This window comes from Cnephaeus nilssonii (assembly GCF_951640355.1).
Source record: "Cnephaeus nilssonii genome assembly, chromosome: 12".
Classification (NCBI taxonomy): Eukaryota; Metazoa; Chordata; class Mammalia; order Chiroptera; family Vespertilionidae; genus Cnephaeus; species Cnephaeus nilssonii.
The window spans coordinates 26,569,375-26,597,335 of NC_137083.1; the positions used below are offsets into that span (position 1 = coordinate 26,569,375).

The following is a 27,961-nucleotide window of genomic DNA, read 5'->3' on the forward strand; positions in this document are numbered from 1 at the left end:
GTATCTGCAACACCAATTATTGACGAAGGATGATTGCTCAAAATTAGAGGAGGAATTCCTACAAGTCGATGAGGGAAAAGGCAAGCTAGTTTTAGAAAGGGGCAAAGATGAACGGGTGCCTTTGGAGGAGAAGGAAAAGAGGCGTGCTTGACTCAGGGCTGCTGGGAAAGGCTGGCAGGGCAGGGTACAGAGCCACGTGTCTGTGCTAAAGCCACACAGCTGGAGGGTTGCTATGCCCAAGAGCTGGAGACCACATGGGAGATGCAGTGCCCTGAGGGTGAACACAGGGAGCTGGCCGAGGGTGCCCCTCATGATCCTCAACCCCCTCACTTGCCCAAGGCCACCAGGGCAGGAACACTTTGAACACGATCTGTGTGATGATAAACTGAGGAAGTGCTGGTGCAGTTGTGGTTTGGCCTGGTTCCTTCCTGACTCAGATAATCTGACTCCTGTCAACATTAGCGATTCTATTCCCCCAGTTCCCACACAATGTTCCAACACATTGCCGAAGTCCGAACACAGCAATGTAAAACTCTCGATAGGTCTGGAGCAGAAAGAACTGGATTGGAGACCTGATCTATCGAGCCATCTCACCTTTGGATACATGTCCCAAACACCCAAACTGTATGGGGAGAAATATTAAAGTGAATGCAAAAAAAAAAAGCGCGTTCTTAAATCGCCAACACTCATTTTCCAGCGATAACACTTTATTTGAGGCATCAAGCAATATGCTGAAAGAGGTGAGTCATGCGCAAGTAATGTCCTTATTTCCATAATTGTACATTTGATACCCTCTGCCCCCTTAAAGAGGGTGGGGAGTGAGCAAAGATGAGAAGCACACAGCTCTTATACAAAACCATATCTATGTAAGTGCTTGAGAAAGTCCGCTTTTAATTTAGTTTTTCCTTCTTTAAAAGGCATGTCGGTTTTATTTCGGAAAACTAAAATAAGCTAGTTCTTCCACTGAGGATAAAGTTTCTCCCCAGAGTTGCTTATGAAATAATGCAGCTGCCTTTTTCTTTAAAGGGATTCTTGTCTTCTGGAATGCCTTTCACCAGTGGGTCCTCTCCAGAACGTTCTTCAATGTAGTTTTTTATTTCTTCCGAACATTTAGACACCTTAAAGGGGGAGGAGGGGGAAGAATGAATTAGGTCAGGATTGTTCAAACTGTATCACCACCTTTTAGTGAAATTAATATAATTGGGTATGGCCAGCATTTACAGTGAGACTAAAAATATTAGAGTATAGCACAGAGCATATATAATATAATAAATGATACACTCTATCTAAAATATATCTCTAACTATGGGCTAGAATGTTAGAGAGTCACTGTATTACATAAATTATCCTCAGCAATTTCTATCCATCGTGACTCACATGATTTCCTTCCTCTGCTAAAATGCAGTTAATGACGTGTCCACAGTATTTTAGGAACTACACCAAAGTGTGCTCTCAATTTTCCATGCTAATGAACAGGTGTAGCAGCACACTCCCAAATGTTTTGGGGTACACCTGCCAACATTCTCATTTATGACGGGTGTGTGCCACATTCTGCAATTTCACAAAATGAGAGAAACACTGAACGTCTGACTCGGGAAAAGGCTGAAGTTGCCCAGTCACCCCATTCTGTCTCTGCTCCGAATTCCTTCCTGTTAGTTGCTTGAGAGCCAGGGCCACAGTGAAAGACTTGTCTGAGACTTATTCTGCTAACCTCAGATTCTTGTGTGTATGTAATCCTTTAAAAACTTTATCTGAAATGGAGAAAGAATTCAATAGTTTCCTTAAAAAGTCTTTCCTTAAGAGACAGGTTGCAAGAGTGAGTTTTTAAAAAGTATTTAAAAGGAAAGGAAAGGAAAAGGATTCGTGTCTAAATGAAGGTCTCTATTACAAGTAAGAAATTAGAAGCAAAAGTTATAGAACTCAAGCAAAATTCCAGAGGAGACCACCTAAGACTAGACAAAAATATTCCCACTAAATTTTTAATTACTAATCTTCATACTGTTTTAATGGTGACCACTAAAACATGTTTTAATTACTAATCTTCATACTGTTTTAATGGTGACCACTAAAACATAATTATATCCCAAAATGCATATAATTATTTACTTAGAAATAAATGCAGATACTACTGTGTCAATGCATCATTCATAATTTTAAAACATAATCTGGAAATTATTTAAAAATAGAGATTAAAAACTAACCAAAAATATAAATTTTAATGTTTTTACTGCCACATCCCAAAGACTCCTTGCACACCAGTGTGGAGACCACTGATCCAAAATTTAAAAGGAGGTGATGTAGTTATCTGGCTTAAAATGTGGCAAAAATAAAACCTTTTCAAGCACCATTCTCTCAGGTAGCATCTGCTCTCCATCCTTGCTGACACTGAATTCTCAAAAGTGAGATGCAAGTATCCATAACGTAGGGTCTGTGGTCCCAGGTAAATTTATGGATAAGATTCAAGTTCCCCTAAATTGCATCTGTTCTTAAGGAGGCTTCTTCATCAGGTTTCCAAAGAGACCTGTACCTGCCAAAGTACTCCTCGGGTGCGTTTCTTTCCACGGTCAAGAGCAGGGGTCCTCAAACTTTTTAAACAGGGGGCCAGTTCACTGTCCCTCAGACCATTGGAAGGCCGGACTATAGTTTAAAAAAACTATGAACAAATTCCTATGCACACTGCACATATCTTATTTTGAAGTAAAAAAACAAAACGGCAAAAACACCCGCATGTGGCCCGCGGGCCGTAGTTTGAGGACGCCTGGTAAAGAGGATATGTTTGAACAACAATTAGCTGGAGCCCGAGTCCAGCCTGTGAACTGATGCCCTTGGCCGGAGCAGAGCACACAGCTCAGACATGAACAACTGATTGACAGAATAACCAACGGGCATCACAAGACTGTGTTCCAGTAACTGTCCTCTCATTAGCTCTGGGGCCCCATTGGAATTCAAGTTTGTGGGTTTTTTTTTAAATTCTTAAAAGTAAGAGGGTTGAATGATCCCTAAGAGCCACAGTGTTTGTCTAGCGCTAATACTCTGTAATTCAAAGTGCATTATAAAATATGTTTGAATATTATTGTTAGGATGTCAGTGCCTCTCCCTCCATCCCCTAAGGCTATCCTGGAAATTTTCTCTCCCTCTGGCATACAATTGGAGTTTCTGAAGTTGGGAAGCTGACCTAGCAGGGTGTGTCCGAGTCGTGGATGTTGGGGAACTGGCAGGGAGGACCTGCTAACGAATATTTCCCCAGTCAGCTGCACCGAGGCCCTGCCCAACTTCTAAGTTGAAGCTTTAAATAACTAGAAGATATTTGTTTCTTTTCCCCCTATAACTTCTGCATAGGGATACTAGATATTAAGCTGTTCCAGCTTTGCGACAATGCTTGACTTCAGTATATGCAACTCTGTTTAATAGGTAACCTCTAAGTTTCATTGTGTGAAAACACTAAGGTCCACACATGCTCTACCACTGGGCTTTGCCATCCACCAAATGGGTCCCTTAAATTTTCAAGAAACAAGCCTATTCATTGTGTCAGGCAACTGGTTTTTACCCCCTTTCAACACAGCAGTATTTTTATAGCATCTCAGTATATGCGTAAGTATTTATAAGTAAACCGATACTACTGCATTCGTTCATTACTTCTAAACGGGGCATTACAAAGGGATGAGAGTCACAAGTAAATATGGACATTGTAATGTTTTGCTTCCAAGCCCCAATGGGCTGCCCACTGAACCCCTCTGGAAAGAGCCCTGTGAAATTCTAAACTAGGCAATTCAAGACTTTAAATTGTGATTTTAAAAAAGCCTTTCAGATACCATTCTTCCCATGACGAAAAAGATCAAGGAAGTAAGCAGCCATCTGTCTTCTTCCTACAGCTGGAGTCTTTAAAACCAACTGTCTAACAGCAGGCAAACTTTCTTGTCTGTTTCCCCAGTCTAGGCGGCTCAGATGTTCTGACATTTGGCTCTAAATTACTCATCAGATCCCTGCTCTCTCCTTTACCTCCCAGGATTTCCACATCAACTGGCAGTTCCCAGGCGCCACCAAAGCCCTACTTCCAGCTGCAAAAACAACACAAAAACAACAGCAAACACACACACACACACACACACACACACACACACACACACACACACACGACCACCACCACCACCATCAACTTGATCTACTGGTTTTACTGCACCAAACCGGGAGACGCTGACCCCCGGAGAAGGAAATAACCCGGGGCAGCCAATTTACCTGTTGTCTCTGCAACTTCACTTCTTTGCGAAGTTGCTCAACTTCCATCTTCAGCTTTTCCTTTTCTGGCAAATCTTCGATGTGCAGGGCCGGCATCTTCGCCCCAGAGCCGGGCCCAGGGGCAGCTCTGGAAGTGGAGCAGCTGGAAATGCTATAAACCAGGGCGCGTCCCAAAATAACTGCGCGCCCCCCCGCCCGCCCGCCCGCCCGCTGGACGGGACCGCCCCCCGCGCGGTGGTCCCCGCGTGGAGCGCGCAGCGGCCTCGCCCGGCCCCTCACGCCAGCCCTGCCCAGCGTCCCGAGAGCTTAAAACCCCTGATCGCACTCGCCAAGCCCTAAAACCCAGGAGGCCTGCCCCAGGGAGCCCGGGGAGGGTTCAGCCCAAGGGTCCCGGGCCTGATTCCCGACCCCACCTCGCCCTCGGGGGACCGGCCTGGGCTGGGGCCCAAGGGTTGGGGTTGCGCGCTAACCCCTGGAGAAAAAACAAAAGTTTTACTTTTTGTTCCTTTTTTTTTTCCTTTCTTGCCCTTTCCCAAGTCATATCCGGGCTTTGTTTGTGAAGCAAGAAAGGGGGACACTACCCTGCAGGAAATAACAGCTCTTCACTTCTCCAAGAGTTTCAAAAGGACACAGCGCGCACGTTCCTTTTCCCAGTGGCATGCGCACATTTATTGGGGGAACCGTGGGCGCTGGAGAAAAGTCCCAGATGGACAATGGGACTGGGCTGTGATCTCAGAGACACCCTCCACAGCTGTCGATGTCTCGCCACCCAGTGTATTAAGGAACTGGGGAGCACTGACACATTTGGGGACCAAAGGGGGGCCAGGGTATGAATATTAGTTACAATTTGCAGGGGGCATTTTCTGACATTAAATAATTATCTGCATCCTTGTTAGCAGAGTTTGTATTGGGGAGTGTTTGGTCATGACTGAAGGATAAGTGGATGATACCAGAGGAGAGCGCCAGAATCTTAATGTCCCCCGTTCTCCCCCAAAAGATTTCTTCCACTCCGTCTGCCAGCGTGTGGGTGACACTTGACACCAAGGATTTTGAATTCCTGATTCACAAAGTGTTGGTTTCTCCACTTTCTGGAAAGCAGTATTCCTCTAGCTGCCACTTGGTAAAGCCAGGAAAAGTGACGGATGTGAAAAATGTTTGCCTGCAATAAAAACTTTCCCTTGGACTATAAACTAAAACCTTGTTAGTGACGCTTTAAAAATTAGAAGAAAAGTAAAGCATGAATGTGAGAAATCTTCCCAAGCAGTCAGATGTTTCCCTTTCTCTCCGGGGATTACCTACTGCTTACTGAGTCAAATTCAAGTTAAGAGTGGAGGCATTCACTGAATGATTTCAGGGTACTTGGACTTAGGCAGCCATAGTCACTCCTCATTTTGTAAGCAAAGGGTGTTTTTGTTTTTTGGGTTTTTTTTTTTGTTGTTGTTGTTGTTTTTTGTCCAAAAAACAATAATCTACTTGCTGAGTATTCCTGGATTCTAGTTTCCGCTCTGACACTGGCCATCACTGGAGAGGTTACTCCCACCCCCTCCCTGATTCTGGTTTTCTTAATGTGTAAAATATGTGATGGGGCAGGGGAGAGGTGAATTAGCTGAAGTATGTTCCCTTTCTAATTGTGTTTATGTCTCTACATGTGATAAATGTAGAAAATGTTAGGAGGTTCTTTTTTCTGTATTAGAAATAGCACACAGTCCAGGATCTCCCTGACTCAAAGCAGTTAGGTCAGCTGATGGAGGGTTCCCTGTTGGTGAGCTGTGAGCCAAGACAAAAACTCATGTTTACAGAACTCATGCATTTTTTTTTTTTTTGGATTCCCCATTGTTTAAATTTAAAAGGTTGGTTAAAAATAGCTTAAATAAGTTAGTGAAAGTAGTTAATGTGGCCTAAATTAAATAAGCAGCAGCATCCAAATGAAATAAATTGGTTAAGTAAATGAATGTCAGTATGTCTGTTCCAAATCATAAAAATAGAGTTATTTTGGTCTGGAAATTTCTTTCCAGTGAAATCATCTAGTTGCACTCAGTGAAAAATATTTATAAATCCATAATGGTTCTTTAACTTCTTCCACAGTGTTGTGAGACTTAAATTAGGGATAAATATATATATATATATATATATATATACATATATATATATATATATATATATATATATATATATATATATATGTATATATATATATATGTATATAAGTCTATTTTTAAAAGGTTTTATTCTTACCAAGTAATTCATATGCTAATATCATATTTAAGTAAATGGATTGAATTAAAATGAATTGGGAAATGCTGAAGTCCCATGATCACACAGTCTTCTGAAAAATGTTTTGTTGTTTGTTTTTAAATGGTAAAATGATAGAAATGCTTCAACACACGTGCGTGCGCGCGCACACACACACGCACACACACACACACACACACAGTATGTAGTCCCTATTCTATCAGCAAAATGTTTTTTATAAACAAATGTAAAAGCCATATCAGTTGTATCCAAATGTGCTTAACATTTTACATATATTTTATGTGTTATCCCTAATCAAAGTTAGTGTGCAAAATAATATGTGTAGAAACCATTCTGCAGTGAAAATGACAGGTATAATCAGAAATAAACTTTTATTATCCCACCATCTGTTGACAAATGTTTTAAAGAAGCTGCCAGTCATAAAAAGCAGTCAGAGGGATGGATGTAAAGTACAGCATAGGGAAAATGGTCAATAAAATTGTACTAATTATGTATGGTGTAGATGGGTACTAGACTTAGTGAGGTGATCACTTTGAAAGTTATATAAATGTTATATAAATGTCTAATCAGTATGTTATACCCCTGAAACTAATACAATATTGTATGTCAACTGTAATTTAAAATTTAAAAAATATCTTTGGTTCCATAAAATTTTTTAAAAAGAAATTTGCTTAATAAAAATAATATTAACCATGTGGTTATTTTTACTTTTAAAGTATAAAAGAGCAAAGGCCATGAAATATTTAGATTGGAATGCAAAAAAAGAAAATAAAAACAATTCTTTGATTATTTTTCGGATGTATAAAGTATGTTGTTAAAAATTCATATACAGAAAATCATAAGAAAAATTTGAGGGCAGTTATATTAGAGTTGATTTTATATTAACTTGAATTAAAAAAAGATCAGGGTTCTTTTTTTTTATCTTATGATCTTTGCAAGACATAGATTCTCTTTGCCTCTTGTTTTGTTAGGGTAAATAAATGTAGTTAGCGCCCAGATTATACTCCTCTAAAATTTATAAAGTAAGTGGTGATTGTTTAGGCTATTAAAATGATGGTTTCTTTAAGGAAAGTATTGAACATACATTTCGTGCATTCTTGGTTCATTTGACATTGGGTTCAATGTATCATAACTATCACATGGACATTTTCATGAACTGACCCATAAGACTCCTTTTCTAGATGGAAACACTGGGAAGTCTGATGCTCCAGTTACCTTAACAACTAATAATTGTGGTATCAAAATTATTTCCTTCACCCATTACGTTCATACAAGACTTTAATTTTCATTGCATATAATTGGCCATTCTCATTACTCGGTTTATAGTTTCCCTCACAGGTTTTTAGGAGATTTGGGAGTTTGATATTAGCCTTGTTTTAAAATGTGGTTCACATCAATCAATCCCAATGAAAATAACAGTGGTTTTTTTTTTCTTACTAAAACTTAAACTTACGTATGTATATAAAACACCCTGAAAGGGCTAGTATCTCAAATGATCTAGAAAGTATGTCGCTTTGCCCATTCTCACTAGTGATATCAGGTAGTTTTGTTGAACAAAATGCTAAGGCTATGCCTGGAGTATTTTTTGTTTTCCTTTAGTTTTACCTCATTCCATTTAACCTAGTGATCCGTGTCCCTGAAATAACAACTTCTGGGTGAAAAAAGAATCCTTTACTGCCACTTGTCGTTGTGTGGGCTGTGGGACAGCCAGGATTTCATTTCCTTCTCCCTGGACCATCTTTCTCTATACTTCCTTCCTATGATTTTTATCTTACTCAAAATCCCGCTGACAATCTGTATTTTTAAGCAATAGGAATTTTACCCTACTGCCGATTTAAGTAGTAAGCCACTAAGATTCTGAATTATCCTTAAATTAAACACTTAAGTCAATTAAATTTTAGAGACTTTATTAGTTGATGTAACAGTTACACAGATGAACAGAATTTCCAGCTTGGGAAATTTACAATATGTTATTGAAATTAAGACAGCCATACAAGCTATAAGGAGAGAAAGCACAGTAATGTAAAATGACCTAAGGGATACACAATACACATTGCTCTTGGAATAGGGTGAGGGACAGAGGAGATAATTTTTATTAAGCTTCAGAAGAGAAATAGGATTTCAAAAGGCTGAAATGAGATGGAGTGGAGGAACATTTCAGGTGGAGGGATTCATAGGACTAAACTCTAGAAGACGGAAGATGGGGAGTCATGACAGGGATTACTTAATGTTTAGGTGTGTTGACAACAGGAAGTTGATAGGGTTAATAATAATAGAGGACATTTATAAGGCTTTCTTCCATAAATTCATCTTTTCTCTAGCGATTTTAAATATTCGTACAATAATAGATCTCTTTCAGAAAAAATAAAAGCTAATTCTTATCTTTTTAAAAGTATAATTAGCATTTCTAATCTATTACAAAAATAGCACTGTAAATGTGAGAGCGCAACAAGGAAATACTCGCAGCAAAAATAGTTATCTAGTTATCTATTAATATTTGCCACTTGTTACAGAAGCAGAGGCATTAGTCAGCAGCGCAAAGGTAGTGAGGTCTGGCATAGGCAGGAGGAAATTGACTAGCAGGAGGATGCGGATAGCTACTTTCTTATCGTCTTGCCTTTACACTGCTACAGAGAAAAAGATGGGACTGGTGAGAGTTATCATGGGGATGCTATGCATGTAGTCCAGTTCCTTTCCCAGTAATAAACTAACACCCAGTGGGTCTTACTATCTGCCAGGCAACATGCTAAGTGCTATAGTCACCCTAGTATCACGGTTAATCCCCATGACAAAGGGGAGAGCACCATTTCTCTCTCTCCTTATTCTACAGTAGAAGAAACTGAGACTCAGACAGCTTATGTCATTTATCCCAAGTCAGAGAGCCAGAGCCCGAGCTGTCTGGCTTCTCATCATCCTCATTCTGGTGCTGGTTACACCGACGGTGCCCTGTGACCTTACACTGAACCCTCGATCCAGTTGGCATTCCAGGGGAAAGTCACATCATTGATGACAACTCGAACTGGTCAGAATGGAGGAAGAGGTTAATGTTAAAACCATCACTGCTCACTGAGGGGTGAAAGGTGGAGAGAAACAGAACACAAAACATCAACAACCATCGTCACAGGACACATTCTGCCAAGATCAGTCTGATGAATCAAAAGAATAGACCTCCCAATTCAGTAAGCAAGAGAAAGGTTGAAAAAAAATATGTAAGTCTAACCATGAAATTTCCAGATGGGAAATTATGAGTGTTGAAAAGGAAGTGAAGAAACATAAAACAGTAACTATATGCTGGCAACCAACGTAATACAGACTCATTCATAGAACACAGTAGTTACTGTTAAAGAAAGGGGTCAATCAATGTTCTTGTCACTTATGCATTAGACCCTGTGCTACACAAACATATTAAAACATAGACTTAACATTATCACATGCCAATTTTCATTAAAGATTTATATTGATGAATTTTAAAATTCATTCATATGCTCAATGATACTATGACATATGATGAAAAATGAATGTTGTCATGAGAGCTCAAGATATTCCAGAGATTTTTAGTTTTGTTTCTTTAAGAAATCACACAGCCTCCCTTGATCTCCTTGTAGGGGTTCTTGTCATCTGGGACACCCTTCAGCAGTGGATCGTTGGCAGCATTTTGGAGGACGTACTCCCGCAAGTCTTCACAGCACTGGGAGACCTTAAAGGAAAGCAGAAAGAGATGACTCACTGGGTTTAATACACAATACTGCAGAATCCAAGAAAGTATTTATGATACTAATTTCTGTGTGTTCTACCTTTCTAATGTGATTCTGCTTTCTGTCCACACTTATGTACTTTTTAGAAGAGAAGAGGAAATAGCCGCTCCCTCCCCTGCCCTCCTGGGTATCTCCTGGCAGAGAATAAACAGCTGGCCACACTCCAGCTAAGCGTTCCCAGCAGACACAGAGATCAGAACACAGCTGGCAACACAAGTCAAGAATGTCACCAGAGGGAATATTAATGAAATATTTTTCCTTACTCCAAAAATGTGACCTGTAAAAGTGGGAGGGAATGAATAATTGTTGAATTCCAGGCTTATCACCCCTGCTGGAATCTCAGAAGTATAAACAGATAATTTATTTTTAATCCTATCTGTAGTGATTGATCATGACACTGTACCTGAAGGTGAACTCCAAAGGCTCGGGCACCTTTGGCTGATTTGTTCACATGTATCCCAGGCATGTAGAGCAGAACCTACATTTAGTTGGTGCTCAGTAAATAAGTATTCGCTGAACTGAATAAGTTGTTTCGTTTATGAGCTTGCTCCTCGTACATCTGCACCCTTATGAAGAATCAGGCTTCATAACGGACTCAGCCAGAGCCTGCTAATGTACCACTTTAACATACCTTTTAGGGAGAGGCAATGTTTTATACATATGTAAATATAAGTGTGTGTGTGTGTGTGTGTACATTGATAGGCACATATGGGAACAAGGTATTCATTTGTTTAACTTTCAACTTGCTTTGCTTTCACTTAATATATCATTCAAGACATTAACACAAAAAACTTGATTTCTGGCAGTCCATTAAGTGGTCATTCCATAAGTTATGTAACCAATTTTGTTGTTGTTGTTTTTTAAATAAAATCTTTATGCCAAATTTGCACACAGATTCCAAGCAACATTAGTCATAAGATTACAACTCTGCAAACTCATTATTTACATAGCAGAACAAGTCATTTCTAACTGGGGCAAGGCATCCGTTACGTGGCTCCTTCATAGAATGAAACGTGGAGTTTGTAAACACTTTTGAAATATACAGTCATTTAGGTTAACTTTGTTTTTTTCCCCTCAAAAATTCAAAATTGAGATTTAAATTCACTTTTCTTTTCCTTTCCTCCTAACACCAGCTCATTGGCTGCAATCAGAAGTCAGGAACAGAGGTTTAAGTTGCTGTCCTAATGCAGGTGTTTGACAGTGTCTGGCTAGGATCCCTATGTGAACGTATGTGTTTGAAATTATTTCAGCGCAGCTTCTTATCAGCTTAATTCAGGGTTACAGGTATGTGGAAAGCATTCATAATGGATTCAAGCCACTCCAGGTTTGAATTTTGGCTCTGAACAACTTTGTATCTTAGTTCAGGTTTAGTTACTTCCTCTATGAAATAGCAAGAGCAACGCTAGCTGCATTATTAACTGCCTGGCATACTAAGATGCTCAGTTAAGTGCTAGCTATTTTTAGCCATCACTCCAAAGATTATCTTTAGTCTGCCAATTGCACTGACTTATAATCATTGCAAATCTCTCAGCTTTAGGAACTGGATGCAGAGTTGGCTGACTGACCATACTGCAGCCTTAACAACAAAATAAGTTGAGGCATATTATGGACCAGTCTGGTTCATAGATATTAATAGCAATTCAAAAAATAATAACGGTAGAAAGTACCTGCCATGTGCTAGGCATTGCACTCAGAATGTTGTATGTATTATCCCACTTATTCCTCCCAATTGCCCTCTGCATTTGGTATTGTCACTATGCCCATTTTATAGGAGAAGAAACAGAGGCACAGGTAAGTTAGATAACTTAGGTGAGTGTTACACAGGAAGTAAGTCGTGGAGTCAGAATCTGAACCAGAGATATAGTTCCAGAGCCCATCCACTTAGCCATACTGTAATGACACTATGTCATCCTCTGTCAGAGTGTCGGGTTCCGTGGTGTGTGTGTGTGTGTGTGTGTGTGGCAGTCTCAGATTAAATTAGTTTGACTTCTAAGAGCAAGAAGATGTTAAAGAACAGAAAAAGGAACCCAAAACCTGACAGATGGTGATGTATGCACTGTTTACTACAAGTAAAAATTCCTAGGTGAACTTCCCACAAGTGAATAATAAACACGAAGACAGCCAAATTGCCTACAAAACCACAATCCTGAATATATAAATAATAAAAACCTTTTGGGTGTTTTAAGTAAAGAAGAAAAAATAACTCTCCTTTCCTCTAAAATTTTATTTTATATTCCTGAAATTATAAAGATAACGATTTGAACTTTTTGGTTATGCTCCAAGCTTTTCTACTGTCTATAGATTTCATTTTATCTTTCTAGCAAAATATGTTTTGCCTCTATGGGAAGGGCAACAGGGAAATGTGAGACACTTGTAAACATGAAAGAAGCCAAAATTCTTATTTTTATTGGGAGTAAGAATATTGAGCACAGTATAGAGATAATACACTCCTTTTTTCACTTTGGCCTGATAAAATTAGTTTTTTTTAAAAAAATATATAAAATGTACTTTTATCACTACACTTGTGAAGGAGCTTTTGTTTATACTAAGTTTCCTAAAATGAACAAATCTAAAATACATATCTACATGTTCTAAACTCCATGGAAACTTTTATGCCTTTGCCATTTATTCTCCTTTAATGGCAGAGAATTCTTGATAACCATTTCCAAGACTTGTCAGATGTTTTTGGGAGGAACCACGAGTTCTTGTGCTTGAACTAATTTATACTTCTAAAGAAGGAATAGAATGTACTAATTCCTTACTGGCTATGATAGTACTAGAAGTGATGACTTCTTGGTTAAGGGTATTTGAACAATATCAAAGCACTGCACCAAATAAAGAGAATCTTCTCGATTTAGAAAAATAAAAACAAAAGGCCAATATGCATTACTTTATTTTATTGCTTAGCTAAAATATGGTCACTGTCTCATATTCTTCTCTTTTCTTTTTAACAACTCTAAAAATGTAAAAAGGTTTTTAACTTAGTAGTCATGTAAAAAACAGGCAACGCCTGGATTTGAATCATGGAAAATAGTTTACCAATCCTTTGATTTAGAACCTAAATCAAGAGGTAATTGTGATTATTCATTTTCTTAATCTCTGATAAATTTTTACCTGCACAGTTTATTTTTAACTTCAGTGAACCTCTCTAGTGAATGGTGTGGGGCCAGAAAAATAATTCTTCCCCTACCTTTCTAGGTTCTTGGCTCAGAAGCCCTTGTAATAAAAAAAAAGCATATTAATTGGAAAAAACAAACAGAAGTTTAATAACATGTATACCTTTTGTATACATGGGGATACTCAGGAAAACTGAGTAATTCCCCAAAATGGCCCAAGACAGCTCCTTATGTACCATCTCCATCCGAAGATAAAAGATGGTGGGAGGGTGGGACTGAGGACCTTTTATCAGAAGTTCCCAGGCAAAGCACAGCAAACTAGGATACGATTGTACAGTTTGAAGTCCTCACCTCCCTTAATAATATTTTCTAGAGATTTAGTCACCCTCCTCTTCCAGGTTCAGAGAGGAGACACCCTCACACATGGAGATTTCCCTTATAAATGTCAAAATCTCTTACCAAAGGGCAACTTCTGCTACGTTTTTCAGAGCTTCTCCTGTGTCTGCTGTTTCTTAACAATAATCAGACTAAAGTAATCCTTATGCCAAAGAGGCACATTTGGGGGTAGCAAATTCTGTACCCTTTCAGTGGTTTCTAATCTGGCCAAGCCTACGGTATCTCTAGTTTAAAATATAATTCAAAAGAAGACAATTTACCTTCATTCTTTCCAGAGCCGCTTCTCTGCGGAGCTGCGCAACTTCCTTCCTCAGTCTCTCCTTTTCTGCCATTTCTTCCATATTGACTGGAGGCAACCTTTTCCTGCTAAAAGGTAGAAAGTTAGTTCGTACACCTGAATCGTGGAACTTGCTTCAAGTCAATGTTAGCCAACCCTTCCCTCAGCTCTTAACTTGCTGAGTGAGCTGTCTCTTTCTTTGTGTGTTTGAGAATCAATTTCTCACGAATGCTCTCCAAACAATTCTAGCACTAAACACTAGTCTTGGGATTTTAAAGCTTCTTTATAATCTTCACTAATATGATTAAGCCAAGCACTAGACTCTAAACACCTGCTAGTAGGTTTGTGAGGGAAGGTCAGTGTAGTCAGTAGGTAATCTTAAATACCCAAAGCTCCTCCTTCTTTTTTTCTTCTTCCCCCCCCTCCTTCTTTTCTTTGTGTTTTTTTTTCTTCCCCCGCCCCCCATGGTGTCAAAATTTGGATTCATACCCTCATCTCCAGCTCCAAAGCCCTCCACTATATGATTTATGCCATTTAAGTTTGTTTAAGGTCATTTTGAGGACTGCCCATTAATCCCTTAAATCACTAGAGTATTTAATCTGGAATTAACTGAGAACCATAAAAAAGTGTCATTACAAATTCTTTGTAAGTATGGGACTGAAATATGCACCAATAAAATGAAAATAAAGCGAACACACAACTTGGTTACTGAAAAATAATGAGCATATTACTTCAAAGTGTTAGAATACTTGGAATTTGTACGTAACCGTCTCAAAGAATTGGACAGCAACGATGAGCAAATGTGGCAAGATACAGGGGGCCTAGTGAGTCTGATCTGCCAGCATCATCATAAAAGAATAGACTTTTTCTTCCGCACTCTCAGTCACCTCTTCTCCTTCATTAGCTCTCTGGGCCATGGGAAAGATGGCACGTAGCTTGGTGGTACCTCTATGAAATTGCCTGGAAGGTATTTCATTAGAGCCAAGGGGCATCATGCTTATAATCTCCACTTTCTTTCTCTTTTGTCTCTGTGGCCCCATTTTCATTCAGACTGTGCTGTCTTTCCTGTCACTTACTGATAGGTGGCTTTATAAGTGCTCATAAAGGATAGCACAAGGACATGATGTGGCTCCTTTAATACCATGCCTAGTAGATACTCTTGGTGCCCTACCCAGATTCTCCTTTCGAGAGTGGGCATTCATCATCTTTCCAACAGCTGTGGGTTTTGACTGCCAAGGGAAAACCTTCTGCATTGGTTTGTCCTGGGCTTATGGGAACCACTTCAACAGGTGATGCCTGGGATACTACTGGCCCCTGTAGGTGACCTGTCGTAAATGGCTGGCTGAAGTGAGGTTCTAATAGCCCAGGCCTCCTGAGTCTGGGCTGAAGAATCTTGGTGTAACTGAGACCCATGGGTTCAGGATGAAGCTAGACTTCTGAAACCCCACATCTGCCTAACTGTTACTGTTTCATCCTGCTCTCCTCCTTCCTTCAGATGTTTCTCCTGAGAGCTCACCCTCCATGAATCACTTGGACAAGGGTCCGTCTTGGCTCTGCTTCTAAGAAATCTAAGACACTGTGGATAATAAGGTAAGAGGGCCAGCAATCTGATCTAGCCCCACGTAGGACTTCCATGCAGAGGTAGCCCAACCTTTACAAGAGCACACATATCCTTCATAACTTTTATGTCCTTACTACTGCCTATTGTTCTGTAAATTTAAAGAGTGAGGATCAAAACTCTCACCTTTCTCAAGGACACCCAGACCCACAGATAAAAGTAGTATAGACTGTCTATAAGGAGAGTCCAAATACCCAGAATTGTATTAAGTTCAAGGGTTTAAAGAATTCAGATATAACATCCTCTAATTTAATCTGTATCCAATTTTCCAGATGAGTCAAAGGTTGTCTAGAGAATTAAAATATCCAAAACCATTCAATGGGTGGCAATAGAGCTGGCGCTATTACTTAGGTATTTGTATTCTGGCCTGGAGTGTTTTCTACTCCAGCACACTTTTCTCAGTTTCCCTTTTTCAACTAGCATAAAAGAGACTTGTCTTTTTATACCCCACAATTACATAGAACAACAAGCAGAGTTTACTACTCACCCTTTCCCATTCCTACCCTGCTGCCTGGGCTGCTTATATTCTATGCTTTCAGGTTGGGCTACCTCTGCATGGAAGTCCTAAGTGGGGCTAGATCAGATTGCTGGCCCTCTTACCAAGCATCCTAACCTCATCTTTATCAGAATATAAGAAGACTGAAAACATATAGATCAACAAGCTAAGGTAGTAGCTAAACTAACCCAGGGGAGAAACATACCCCCATTAAATAGAAGGTATTTGCCTTTTACATCTTCCTCCATCCTACCTTTCGAAGAGCTAAGTACAAATAGAAGAGGAGGGGAAGGACATATCTCAGTCCTACCCTATCCTTGAAACAGTGGTTCTCAATGGGGGCAATATTGCCCCCTAGAGGGACTTTTGAAAATATATTAGGTAGTTTATGGTTTGCACTGTTTTTTGTGGATGTGGGTGAGGGGATGTTGGTAGCCTAAGTGTCTCACCAGCATCTTTAAGAGTTTCTTGCTAACTTATTTTACAAATAAAACAGGCTAGTATGAAGTTCAAAGACTACCTGCTTTCTTTTTTATACTTTATAGATTAGCACATTTTGAAGAAAACTGAACAAATATTTAATTTATAAGGGCAATATTATGGGAAAATTATTAAAATTAGTTTTTGAAATCTTTTGTTTTATACAGAGATCAATCATAGATTCTTTGAAATAGAAATGTTGCCAGTATACTTTAAGTATTTTGAGTTATAAACATTCACTTAGACACATTTTTTTCAGATACAAGTCCAATGTGTCATGTACAATAAACTTATAACCATGTGGGTTTAAATTTCCTTATTTCTTATATCTTAAAGTACTATTATGTGCTAGACACTATTCGATATAGATGCTTAAGGGTAAAGCAGAGGAAAAACTTAAAGAAGTTTGTCCCCAAACAAATTACATTCTAATGAGGAAAACAAAACAATGAACAAGATAAAAGAATAAAATCTACCTTGTATCAGATTGTGCTAGGGGCTAAGAAGAAAAATAAAATGGTGTACTCAACTCTCTTCCAATGCAGACCTTTCAGTTCAACTCTATTTCCCCTCTCCCCACTAATAGTCAATAAGAGAAAAAAATAGTGAGAGTCCTAGGATATGTATGCCCTTTCAAACTGCAGCTACTGCCTCTTCCAAAAGGCAGGTTGACCCTCTCATGTGATTTAAGATATAAAGCTTTTCCACATAAAGCTATAACAAATGAACGTTTGGAGGGCTTAGGCCACGTTAGTAAGTAATGTATAACTAACACGAGATTTGGGGTAGAGTATAAAAAATGACAGTATTTTTACAAGAAAGGGTGGCTTTATACTTGGAAAGGTCAAGGTCCATTTCTTTCTGCTAAATATAACCCTGAAAATAAAGACTTTAGTCTTTAACTCTCTCAATCCTCTAATCTGATTATCAACTTTGGCAGATGTCTCTCTTAGAGCTTTATAGCAACATATTTAAATTGTAGCTCCCTATTTGTTCTCAATGATAAATGTTACGTTTGAGTGAGAAAGATTTCTGAGGTAGAGCTGTCCAGGAACTGAACTAGGGTTATGAGAATATGTTGTATATAATAAACTTGACTTTGGTCCCCACTAATGTAGACAAAAAAGGTGTGTGCAGTGTGAGACCAGGGAATCCTGATTCAGATGGGCTGTGTTAGCTGCATAGCTTTGGCCACGTCCCATATCAATCTAGAACGTCAGCTTCCTTATTAGGAGAGTGGGGAGACTAAAAGATCTTCCTTAAGTGGTTATTCCAGGGGATTTAATGAACTAACAACTACGAAATAGAGTGCAAACTCTCAATAAACGTTATATCCATCATTATAGTTACTGCTATAGAGGACCCCCATGGTATACAGGAATTAGAGGAATGTTTCTCTTCCTTCCCCCATTCTTGTCATGCCAATCTCCTGTGGACTAGTCATCCAGGCTAGAATTCTGGGTAAGAGGTGAGGTTGCACTGTGCAGGAAAGGTCTGGGATTAAATAGTCCAAAATTTATCCCAACCTTCTGGGTGTCCTACATAGTTAAATATACAATAATCTGGGCAAGAGAAAAGATCGCCAGCATCCTAAGTAAGCATGGCATTTGAGGAAGCATACACCTAGCAAGAAGAGAAAGGGGTTTCAGAGATTCTTCCCTCCTGTAGAAGACAATGCTTTGCTAGAACCACAGCTCCTAAAAGAACCAACCAAAGCAACTAGCTGATGAAGGAATGAGTGGGTCCCATAAGGATTGAAGATGGAATGCTAGATATGCTTGTGTGGATTGGCTTTTATTTTGAATTGAGCTCTTGCTTAACTTTATTTATTTCCTCCTCTGTGGTCCCATAGGACCTGATACATATTTTTAATGGTGTGCTAAGAACACTGTGTTATATGATGTTCATCAGTCTACCCTATGATGTTTTGAGATTCCTAATGTATTTATTCACCCCAAACACCTAGCACAAAGTTTGGCACTTTTAAAATATTTAATTTGCTTCTTTTCTTAAATAGGTGAATGAAAGGATGACCATGGTAGGAGACACATTATACACTCCAGGATCTTGTTCTTTCTGGGGAGAATGAGCCTAATAAAATTAAGCACAGGGAATGTCTCCTCATTTCATACGGCACCAATTTATATACTAACACTCACAAATGTGGTCTGAGTCAGACAGAGGGCATACTGGATAAACATTTCCTACGCAGCCCAACTTGCTAGAAAAATGCCTCATTGGTGAAGCAGTTGCCTAAACTTTAACAAAATCCTCATGACCCCTAATCTCTTAGAAGAGATTAACTGGATTTCTTAGCAGATGTGTAAACTCCTCGCTGGTGCCAGCTGGACTCACTTCAGACTTTACTTTGACAGGGCTTAAACTAACAGGCAGCAAGAACTTTTTTTTAAAGCGTTACCAGTGCAACTCCTTAAGCAATTGTTTTTTATGATATGGATCCCCAAATCACTGGGCTCAGTGAATTCTCTTCATTCACTCATGGGCTAGACATGCCAACCTCTCTCTAAGGTGTCTGAGGAGAGGAAGACCATCTGCCTCAATCCTTTCCTTGAATTCATTGTTACCTCCCAAGCCCGTGGGGTTCGCAGAGGATAGAACATTAAGCCAAAGGCTTGGGAATTCTAGGAGTAAATGTGTTCCAAATCAACTTTATATCCATTTGTTGTGGGGTCTGAGAGGAGTTGGGGAGAAAGAACAGAGGCAGGGATCTGAAAGGTGCTCCTGAACCCACTGTAGTGTTTGTGTGTTTTAATTCTGGTTTTTTGTTTTTTTTTGTTTTTTTGTTTGTTTTTCTACTCTAACGTCTTGGTAGAGGAGAGCCCAGGTCTGGGGATGTTAAAAAGAACATGGGTCTGAGTTTCAAGAATTTGGGTTCTAGTCTCAGCTTGCCAACAACTCAGGTAAGTAAACACCATCAGCCATTTTATCTTGCTAGGTCTCAATTTTGTAACTCTGTAAAATGGAAATACCGGAACAGATCTTATTTATAGTTCCGTTCGGCATTCTAACTGTAAGAACTCCAGGCCTTATTTTGCAGAACTCCAAACTATTTTGAGCCTCTGTGTTTAGCTGCAGTCACCCATGCTGTCACTTGGTATTGCAATGACCAATCAATCTGGGTGACTGTTCTTCCCAGTTCCCTCCAGCTTTGCATTTCCTGTTGACTTTGGGTAAAGGAATTGCTTTCCTCAGCTATGTTGTAACCTTTGGCTTAGACCCTGGTTTAAGGGGATAGAAGTACAATGACATCCCTGTGGAGGCTGATTGTGGTGGTCACATGGATAAATTCAGTAATTTAAAGTAGTTCCAGGAAGTTTAGATTCTCCTTTACATGGGGAGATTTGTTTTTTTTTTTTTTCATGGACATGAAAGTACTCAAGGGATTCACAATAAGAGGACCAATTTCCTTTCTGATAACCTGGCTCGATGATCTCAAATTTCTAACGACCCTGCTTGTTCAATGCTTTCTTCCCTGTTCTTGCTCTGTACTCACAGAGGTATTAAAGATGCACCCTATTTGGCATAGAACAAGGGAAGGAAGCTAACATTTCTGGAATATCTCTGGACATAGGTTTCAGCCTGTGTCTACAGACTCTGCACCACAGAGGGTGGTGAAAAGCCTGGATTTGGCCTTTTCCTGTCCCTTCCCCTTCCCCTTCCCCTCCTCCATGTGTTTACACAGCAGGCCTGAGTAGACTGAGTACTCTGCTCTGGCCAAGAGAACCCTGGAACTCATTTCTCCAGAAGAGACCATCACGGAGTGAGGTCTGATTGTGTGACTCCTTCTGGACAGAGAGGTCTCTGACCTCAGCCAAAGAGAAGAGCGGATATGAGCCAAGTCACAGATTTCAGTCCTACAAGAACGGTTCCTATGGCTCTGTTCCCTGAATGTGGTTGGTGCCAAGGCACAATAGGAACTGGGCCCTGAGAGGGTCGGGGTGGATTATGCACCTGTGTGTGAGGAGCTCAAGCACAGCTCTTGGAGCACCTAGGCACTTTCCCTTTAATCCTCAAAACACACTTCTAAGGCCCAGTTATTCTATTCACTTTACAAATAAGGAAACTGAACCTTAGAGAGTTTATATAACTGGTCCAAAGGAGCAGGGGATAAAATCCAGGTCTTCTTTGACACATCATGCAATTTCCCAAAATAATCTGTCCTAATTCAAAAGATTCCTCTTTTGTATGAAGCAAAAAATGATCGCAAAATGCCAGCAGCGGAGAACAAACAACAGAAGGGACAATAGTCAATGCTGAATGACAAGTCTGACTCCGAATCAGTCCAATTAATTGTAGTCCATTTGGAAGACACATTTAATCATATTCAGAAGAATGGAAGTAGGTAAGTCTGAAGTGGAATTAACTTTTCTCCTGAACATGATCCCGATTAAATGTCTGGTAAAAATTCCCCACCCCCACCCCCCCCTTAGTAATATTTGGGAGGTACTGGGAGGGTCTAATCTGATTCTCTTATGAATGTCTTTCTAAAACCAGCTGGCTCTCTCATTCATTGGTGTGCTACCAGCCAGCTTACACTGGCTCTGACAAAATGAGGGTTGAAATTGATCATAGTGGGGGCATTTGCCACATGGAAATCAGTAAACTGTGCAAACCAGCTCCATTCTTCTTCCTGGAAAGCTGGTTGTTAAACATCTATCCTTGTATTTCTGTCATTCTTAACCATACATATCTGGTAATCTGACAGCATCAAGGACAGTGAGTATTTCCAGCCAGGCTGGTTTTCCTAGGAATACGATTCTCTGCCATGATGTCAGGATAACTGAAAACTAGCACAAGAGGCTATGGTGTGTAAAGTAGCCCAGACTATTAACTACTGTGAGCATAGGGATTCTCAGAAATTTGGAAGAGAAATACTGTAAATTTGCTTCCATATCCTCAAGAGAATATGGAGAAGCCAGGAATTGAGAATATTAAATGGAACAAGAAGAAAAGGAGGAGGAAGGGAAGTCACATTCATCATGAGAACTCATTAAAATAGCCTCCAAAATATCTTTAATATTTCATGAAAAATACCAGAGTAGATGATTTGTTTTGTATAAATAAAAAGTTAGACTCCCCCAGTCGGGTGGCTCAGGTGGTTGCAACATAGTCCCCTACACCAAAAAGGTTGCAGGCCGATCCCTGTTCAGGGTGTGTATAGGAGGCAACCGATTCGTGTTTCATGTTTGTTCTCTCTCTCTCTCTCTCTCTCTCTCTCTCTCTCTCTCTCTCTCTCTCTCTCTCTCATATCAATATCCTTGGGTGAGGATTAAAAAAAGAAAGTTAGACACAGGCTAATATGACAAAGGAATAATGAACTTTATCACATGCACTGACATTGTGTGGGAAGGGGCTGATCTGTCCTGCTCAAAAAAACATACCTACCACTCTTACACACATGCTTGATGGGGGTGTAAAATGGTATTATCATTTTTTGGAAAAACGATTTGGCAGTTTCTAATATTTCTAAGTACTTTACCCAAGAGTAATACCAGTTGTACGTGCACACAAAGCAGCTTTACTCATAATAATCCCAAACTAGAAGCAACACAAATGTCCAGTAACAGGATATTTGTGGAACATTCACAAATTGGAAGGCTCCTCAGCATTTAAAAGGAACCAAACTATACAGCAAATGTGTCTCAAAAAAAAAAAAAAAAAGCAGTGAAGCAAATGAAGTACAAAATAGTACTTGCTTTATGATTTTATGTGCATGAGATTCAAGAACAGGCAATGCCAATCTACGGTGATCAGAACAGTAGTTGCCTCTGCCCTGAGGATGGGAGGATTATCTGGAAAAGGGTATGACTGCATTTTCTGGGGTGTTGGAAATGTTCTAATTCTTGATTAGAGTGGTGATTACAAAGGTATACATAGTTATGAAAAATTCTTGAAACGACACTTAAGATATATTAGGAGCCTTTTATTAAATGTAGTGTGGACCTCGATTGAAATGTGCGTGTGTGTATACACGTATAGATGTAAATAAACACACATCTACTTAACTTTCTAATCTAACTAAAGGGTATATTATAATGAGCCTCAGCCCCATGAATTTCACACTTTCTCTCTGCCTTTGAAATACGTGGACTTATGCTTTCAAAGGACAGATCCACCCTTCAGGGCGATGCTACCAGCTGGAACCTTATGCAATTAACTTCCCCCTGCTTTGTCCATTTCCCATCACTGACACAGAATGCCCCGTTTGGTCATTCCTGCGCACGCAAGAGAAAGTTGTGGAGACAGGTTCCACTCGGGAGGGGAATTCCTCCCCCAGCGCACACTTTCCAGCGCCAGGATCCCGGCCCGAGGGCGTGAATCAGCTCCCCGCCGGGCTCCCCACAGGCACGCCCCGCCCCGTCCGGGGTCGGGAGGACACTCACCCCTACTTAAAGCCCACACCCACCGCCCGGCACACAGGCCTCGGAGCGGCACGCACCCTGCGCACCCTTCTCCTGCCGGGCATTCTGGGGATCCCTCCTGCCGCGGGATCCACGGACCTGGACACCATGGACCCTCTTGGTACCCTCGGGCTGTTGCTTCTGCCCCTGCTCCTGTTCGGAACCGCTGCTCAGGATCCCCTAGGTACCGCCCCATCCAGGACCCCCTCATCCCCCTGGCTTCCTCCGGGGCCCAGCTGCCGTGGCAAGGGTGCCCCCCACCGGCTCGCTCCCCTACTTTGCCCAGGTCCCAGCCGCCCCAGTGTGCACTTTCTCTCTCCCTAGAGGCCCCTCTGCGCTGCCGGGGAAACCTCTCCTCCCCGGGGGGGAAAGTGGCTGATCTCCTTCCCTCTCCCGGACCCTCTCGGGGTCCCTCCCGTAGGAAACAACGCGGAGATCTGCCTCCTGCCCCCGGAGGTGGGGCCCTGCCGCGCCCGGGTCCCCAGTTTTTACTACAGCAGGTACACCCAGAGCTGCCGCCAGTTCATGTACGGGGGCTGCGAGGGCAACGCCAACAACTTCGAAACCCGGGAGGCCTGCGAGGAAGCTTGCTGGAGGATAGCGAGTAAGTGGCGGCGGCACGGCCGGCCAGCAGGAGCGGCGCGCTCCAGGTCCCATCGTCTGCGGGGGGAGCCTGAGCGCCCTCCAAGGCCGAGCAGAGGGCTCCCCGGTTGGAGGTCATCACAAGTTTGCGACGCGCTTTCTGCCTCCTCATTGGCACGTATCATCAGTGGGTGCCTGCGCAGACTCGGGGCCAGAGGCCACCTTAGGGCAGTCTCACGCAAGGGTGCAGTGTGTTAGGTGCAACCTACGTGCCTTTCTGCATTTATCATTATTAGTTCTGCACCTATGGCTTTTACGCCTCCTTGGGAACACCATTTCCTCCTGTCAATTACCCATCGATCTGAAACTCTTGTAGTGGATTTTATTACTGGGCTGTGATTTAGCTAGTGATCACCTTGCTGTTGTCTCCTCATAACCAAACATGTCTGTGTGAGCATCAAGGATAGATGAGTGGAGGTTCGAGATACTGTTTCCTATTTTGACGATGTTTATTGTTCCTGTGAAGGCCTGTGAACAACAGAACGTGGGGCTCTGCCACTCAATGAACGGAGCCAGGGGAAATGCATATTCCCGCGGATAAGTTATTTAACTTCATATGTTCTCTGAGCGAACAGTCTTTGCTACTGAATTTGAAAGGTCACAGCTCAGTCCGGTCTGGAGACACTGCTAAAAAAACAGAAAAACTAAATAACTGTGTTAATGGACAGCCTTTGGGGGATTTACTATCCCAGCACTAAAGAGGATGTCATTCCCCCACCCAGTTGTTTCTGAAAATAGAGTAAAATGTGGAAAGTAATACTAAGAAGGCTAATTTTTGAACTGCTTTTTGTCCTCCTCTTCCTAGAAGTTCCCAAAATCTGCCGTTTGGAAGTCAGTGAGGGGCATTGTGGGGAGTCCCGAGGAGACTATTTCTTCAATCTAAGCTCCATGACATGTGAAAAATTCATGTCTGGTGGGTGTCACCGAAGTGGGAACCAGTTCCCGGATGAAGCTACTTGCAGGGACTTCTGTGTACCAAGGAAACGTAAATAATATTTTATGGTGTTTCTATTTCATTTCTTTATTAAGACTTCAGGGTGAAAAAAATCAATTCAATGTGAAATTCACATGGTTTGCGTTGTTGCAATTTCATATATGATATGATATCAGTCTTCACACTATTGCCCTCTGAGGGAGTATTATTATTGCCATTTTACCTATAAGAGTACAAGCTGGGAGAAGTTAATAACTTGCCACATTCTCAGGCCTGTAAAGCTACAAAGCCGTGATTCAAGTTTTTGCTTCCTCCTCTGTACTGTTTCTTTAAAACGATTTATCATCTATTTGATTTACACATAAAATTACAGTAAGTATTCATTAAGGCATGCCATGACCTCAGGTTTGCACGGACTCAATTGTATGCACAAAATAGTAGAATGTATATAGACTTAAGATGGTGAAACTTGAAAATTTCTTTCTAAAGTTTTTGGTTAAGTTTCTGTATCCTTTAGTAATTGCACATTGTGGAGCATAAAGAGATCTCTATCCCTCTTTCCTCTCCTCCCCATTTCTTATCTACAGTCCCCTACGCCCACACACAGTCCCTTAAATAATGGGTTGCTCTGGCAGCATTTAATATTTGTAGAGAGAGACAATACAGGCATTTTCCTTAGGCACAACAGAGATACATACACGTTGATAAATAAATTCAACCACGGAAAATTTGCGTTGGCAGAGACTTTGATAAATCTCTATAGCTATAATACTGTGTTGAATATGCAAACTTGAATTAATGAGGAGATGGTTGTTGCTGATGTTTTCTTAAACTGTTTGTGTAAATGTAAATGTTCTAGTGGCTACCTGGGAATTAGATACATGTATTCATGATTAATAATGGAAGGAGAACTGATAAACACATTGAAAATAACACTACCAGCACAAGAAAGTTTACAAAGCATGCCATGTATTATCATTTGAAATGCATCCCATTTTTACCTGATCATATCTGCTTTTTGGGGTTTCATTTCTTTACACAATCAAATGATATAAGGACATAGCTTCAGAAGAAATTCTGTTCAGTTTATCAAAATATAGAATTAACCAAATACACCATGGAACACTTCCTTGAATGTTTGAGGCACACTTTTTAAATGGTTTAAAATGGCATTTTGGATTCAGCATGAAGCTCCCATGGGATTATATTTTCTCCAGTGACTTTAGTAACCACCACAGCTTATTAATTCTGCTATCACTGTATTCCTAATTTTATTGTCTTTTGCATCAAGGTCCGTCATATTGCTACAGCCCAAGAGATGAGGGACTATGCTCTGCTAATGTGACTCGCTATCATTTTAACCCAAGACACAATGCCTGCGAGGCCTTCACCTACACTGGCTGTGGAGGGAATGACAACAATTTTGTTAGCATGAAGGACTGCAAACGTGTTTGTATGAAAGGTAGTGAATTTTTCTTATTCACTTTTTAAACCAACTTTATAAACAATTCATAAGCAAAATTATATTTTATGTATTTATTTTACTAATAGCATATTGCCATTTCCAGATTACTTCTACATAAATGGTACTTTAGTACCGACCAGTTTTGTGAAAATGCTTATTCTGGGTAGCTAAGAATGTGTTTTAAAGTTCTAATGCTATTAACCGAGTGGACAGTACTACTGACTTTGTAATCATTAAAAATAAGATGAGGTCGGTTTATAAACATATTGGAAATGGTGGTTTATAGTGATCCTACAGACTGATGTGATGTTGATTTTTATTTTGTTGACTTTAGCCTTGAGGAAGAAAATAGGTAAGAAGATGCCAAGGTTTTTCTTTCCTGATAGAAGACTGAAACTTCAGAAGAAGTATTAACTGTTGTTGTTTTTTTAATGTCATCTTATGAATGCAATTATTGCCTTATATCTGAAGAATAATATGCTAACACGAGTAAATGAATAATTAGTGATTATTTACCAGTTTTTATTGATCCAAGTTATTTTTAAAAACTTTGTCCACTTTTATACATAACTAGCTGCTACTCAAATGTGAAACTGTTATTTTTTTTATTTACCATATAACTATTTTTTATGAGGTTGAAGCCTTGCTCTGCCTGAAAGAGATATAAGTATAAAATAAGAAAGCAAATATGACTCACCCAGTTTTGGCGGTTGCTTTCTTGAAATTAGTCGAAGATTGTGACTGAAAAACAAAGACAGCATAATCATGTTCTTTTAATACATATGAACATAAAAAGGACCGATAAATACATCTTCTTTTACGTTTAAAAGTTGGATTATATTTTAGGTCCCAGGCGATAAACATGCATATTTACCTATAGCTTAAAAAATATTACAAGTGCTATTATTTAGACACTGCTAACTTACTTCAATTTCTGTTGTGTCATTTAAGAAATAATAAAATTTTGACTGAATGAAAGAGCTTGTAAATTTATTAAAATCAGAAATGTTCTCAAGGGAAAAAGTTCTCTCTTTGTCTCCTGTTATCTATGTATCCATCTATCCATCCATCCCCACTTGCATGTTTGTGTTTGTGTATACATATAGATAGATCGCTTTTAATAGTTTTCCTGTTATTACATTATTTCCTAAGACTTAATGGATTGGAGGCCACTGAAGTTAAAATTGTTTGACTGTTCAAAGCATTTATTTACATTACACCTGAGACTATGCATGAATTTAATAATTAAGATTCCCACTAATAAATTATTCTTGATAAATCTGATCATTCCAGCTAAAATAGTTTTCTCTTTCTCAATAATAAATATATTTTTTTTAGTTCCTACATTTTCTTGGCAAGATTAATATGTTTAAAAGTATGCACTTGATGTAGCAAAATTAGAAATGCGTTTTCCCTTTGTTTAAGCAATTCCTCTTTTAAAAATCAATTCCAGCCTTGGCCAGTGTTCTCAGTGGTTAGAGCGTTGGCCTTTGCACTGAAGGGTCACAGATTAGATCCCGGTCAAGGGCACAACGTATCTGGGTTGCAGGTTGATCCCTGGCCCTAGTCAGGGCCCTTGCAGGAGGCAACCAATCAATGTGTCTGTCTCACATCCATATTTCTCTCTTCCTTTCTCTCTCTCTCATACTCCTCCCTTCCACTCTCTCTAAAAAACAAATCAATGGAAAAAATATCCTCAAGTAAGGATTAACAACAATACAATCTATCCCAAAGGTATTGTGACAAATATATACAATGATATCTGCCTGAGGACATTCATTAATGTATTTTGGGGGATAACTGAAAACTGGAAACAAATCAGATGCTTATAAAAAGGGGATTGATTGAAGAAATTATGGATGAGAAATGAG

General features: G+C 40.0%; 2 protein-coding genes across 2 annotated transcripts; one reads left to right on the forward strand and one right to left on the reverse strand.

The window, feature by feature from the left end:
• Positions 1-686: 686 nt before the first annotated feature.
• On the reverse strand, positions 687-4,424 carry LOC307107831 (guanine nucleotide-binding protein G(I)/G(S)/G(O) subunit gamma-11). The gene is made up of 2 exons (XM_079785337.1): positions 4,237-4,424; positions 687-1,118 (listed from the first exon to the last, which is right to left on the reverse strand). The coding sequence occupies exons 1-2, from the start codon at positions 4,330-4,332 to the stop codon at positions 993-995; spliced, it is 222 nt and encodes a 73-aa protein (XP_079641463.1). The 5' UTR covers positions 4,333-4,424; the 3' UTR covers positions 687-992.
• Positions 4,425-23,009: 18,585 nt separating this feature from the next.
• TFPI2 (tissue factor pathway inhibitor 2) lies at positions 23,010-27,329 on the forward strand. The gene is made up of 5 exons (XM_079786025.1): positions 23,010-23,233; positions 23,471-23,653; positions 24,497-24,676; positions 25,917-26,087; positions 26,425-27,329. The coding sequence occupies exons 1-5, from the start codon at positions 23,158-23,160 to the stop codon at positions 26,502-26,504; spliced, it is 690 nt and encodes a 229-aa protein (XP_079642151.1). The 5' UTR covers positions 23,010-23,157; the 3' UTR covers positions 26,505-27,329.
• Positions 27,330-27,961: the final 632 nt, after the last annotated feature.

What these genes read in the sequence shown, in the direction of transcription:
- TFPI2 (XM_079786025.1), top strand. Translation starts at nt 23,158, where the DNA reads ATGGACCCTCTTGGTACCCTCGGGCTGTTGCTTCTGCCCCTGCTCCTG. An exon ending in AGCTTGCTGGAGGATAGCGA is followed by an intron (nt 23,654 to 24,496) that starts GTAAGTGGCGGC and finishes TCCTCTTCCTAG; the next exon opens with AAGTTCCCAAAATCTGCCGT. An exon ending in CAAACGTGTTTGTATGAAAG is followed by an intron (nt 26,088 to 26,424) that starts GTAGTGAATTTT and finishes TGTTGACTTTAG; the next exon opens with CCTTGAGGAAGAAAATAGGT.
- LOC307107831 (XM_079785337.1), bottom strand. Translation starts at nt 4,332, where the DNA reads ATGCCGGCCCTGCACATCGAAGATTTGCCAGAAAAGGAAAAGCTGAAG. An exon ending in TGAAGTTGCAGAGACAACAG is followed by an intron (nt 1,119 to 4,236) that starts GTAAATTGGCTG and finishes TCCCCCTTTAAG; the next exon opens with GTGTCTAAATGTTCGGAAGA.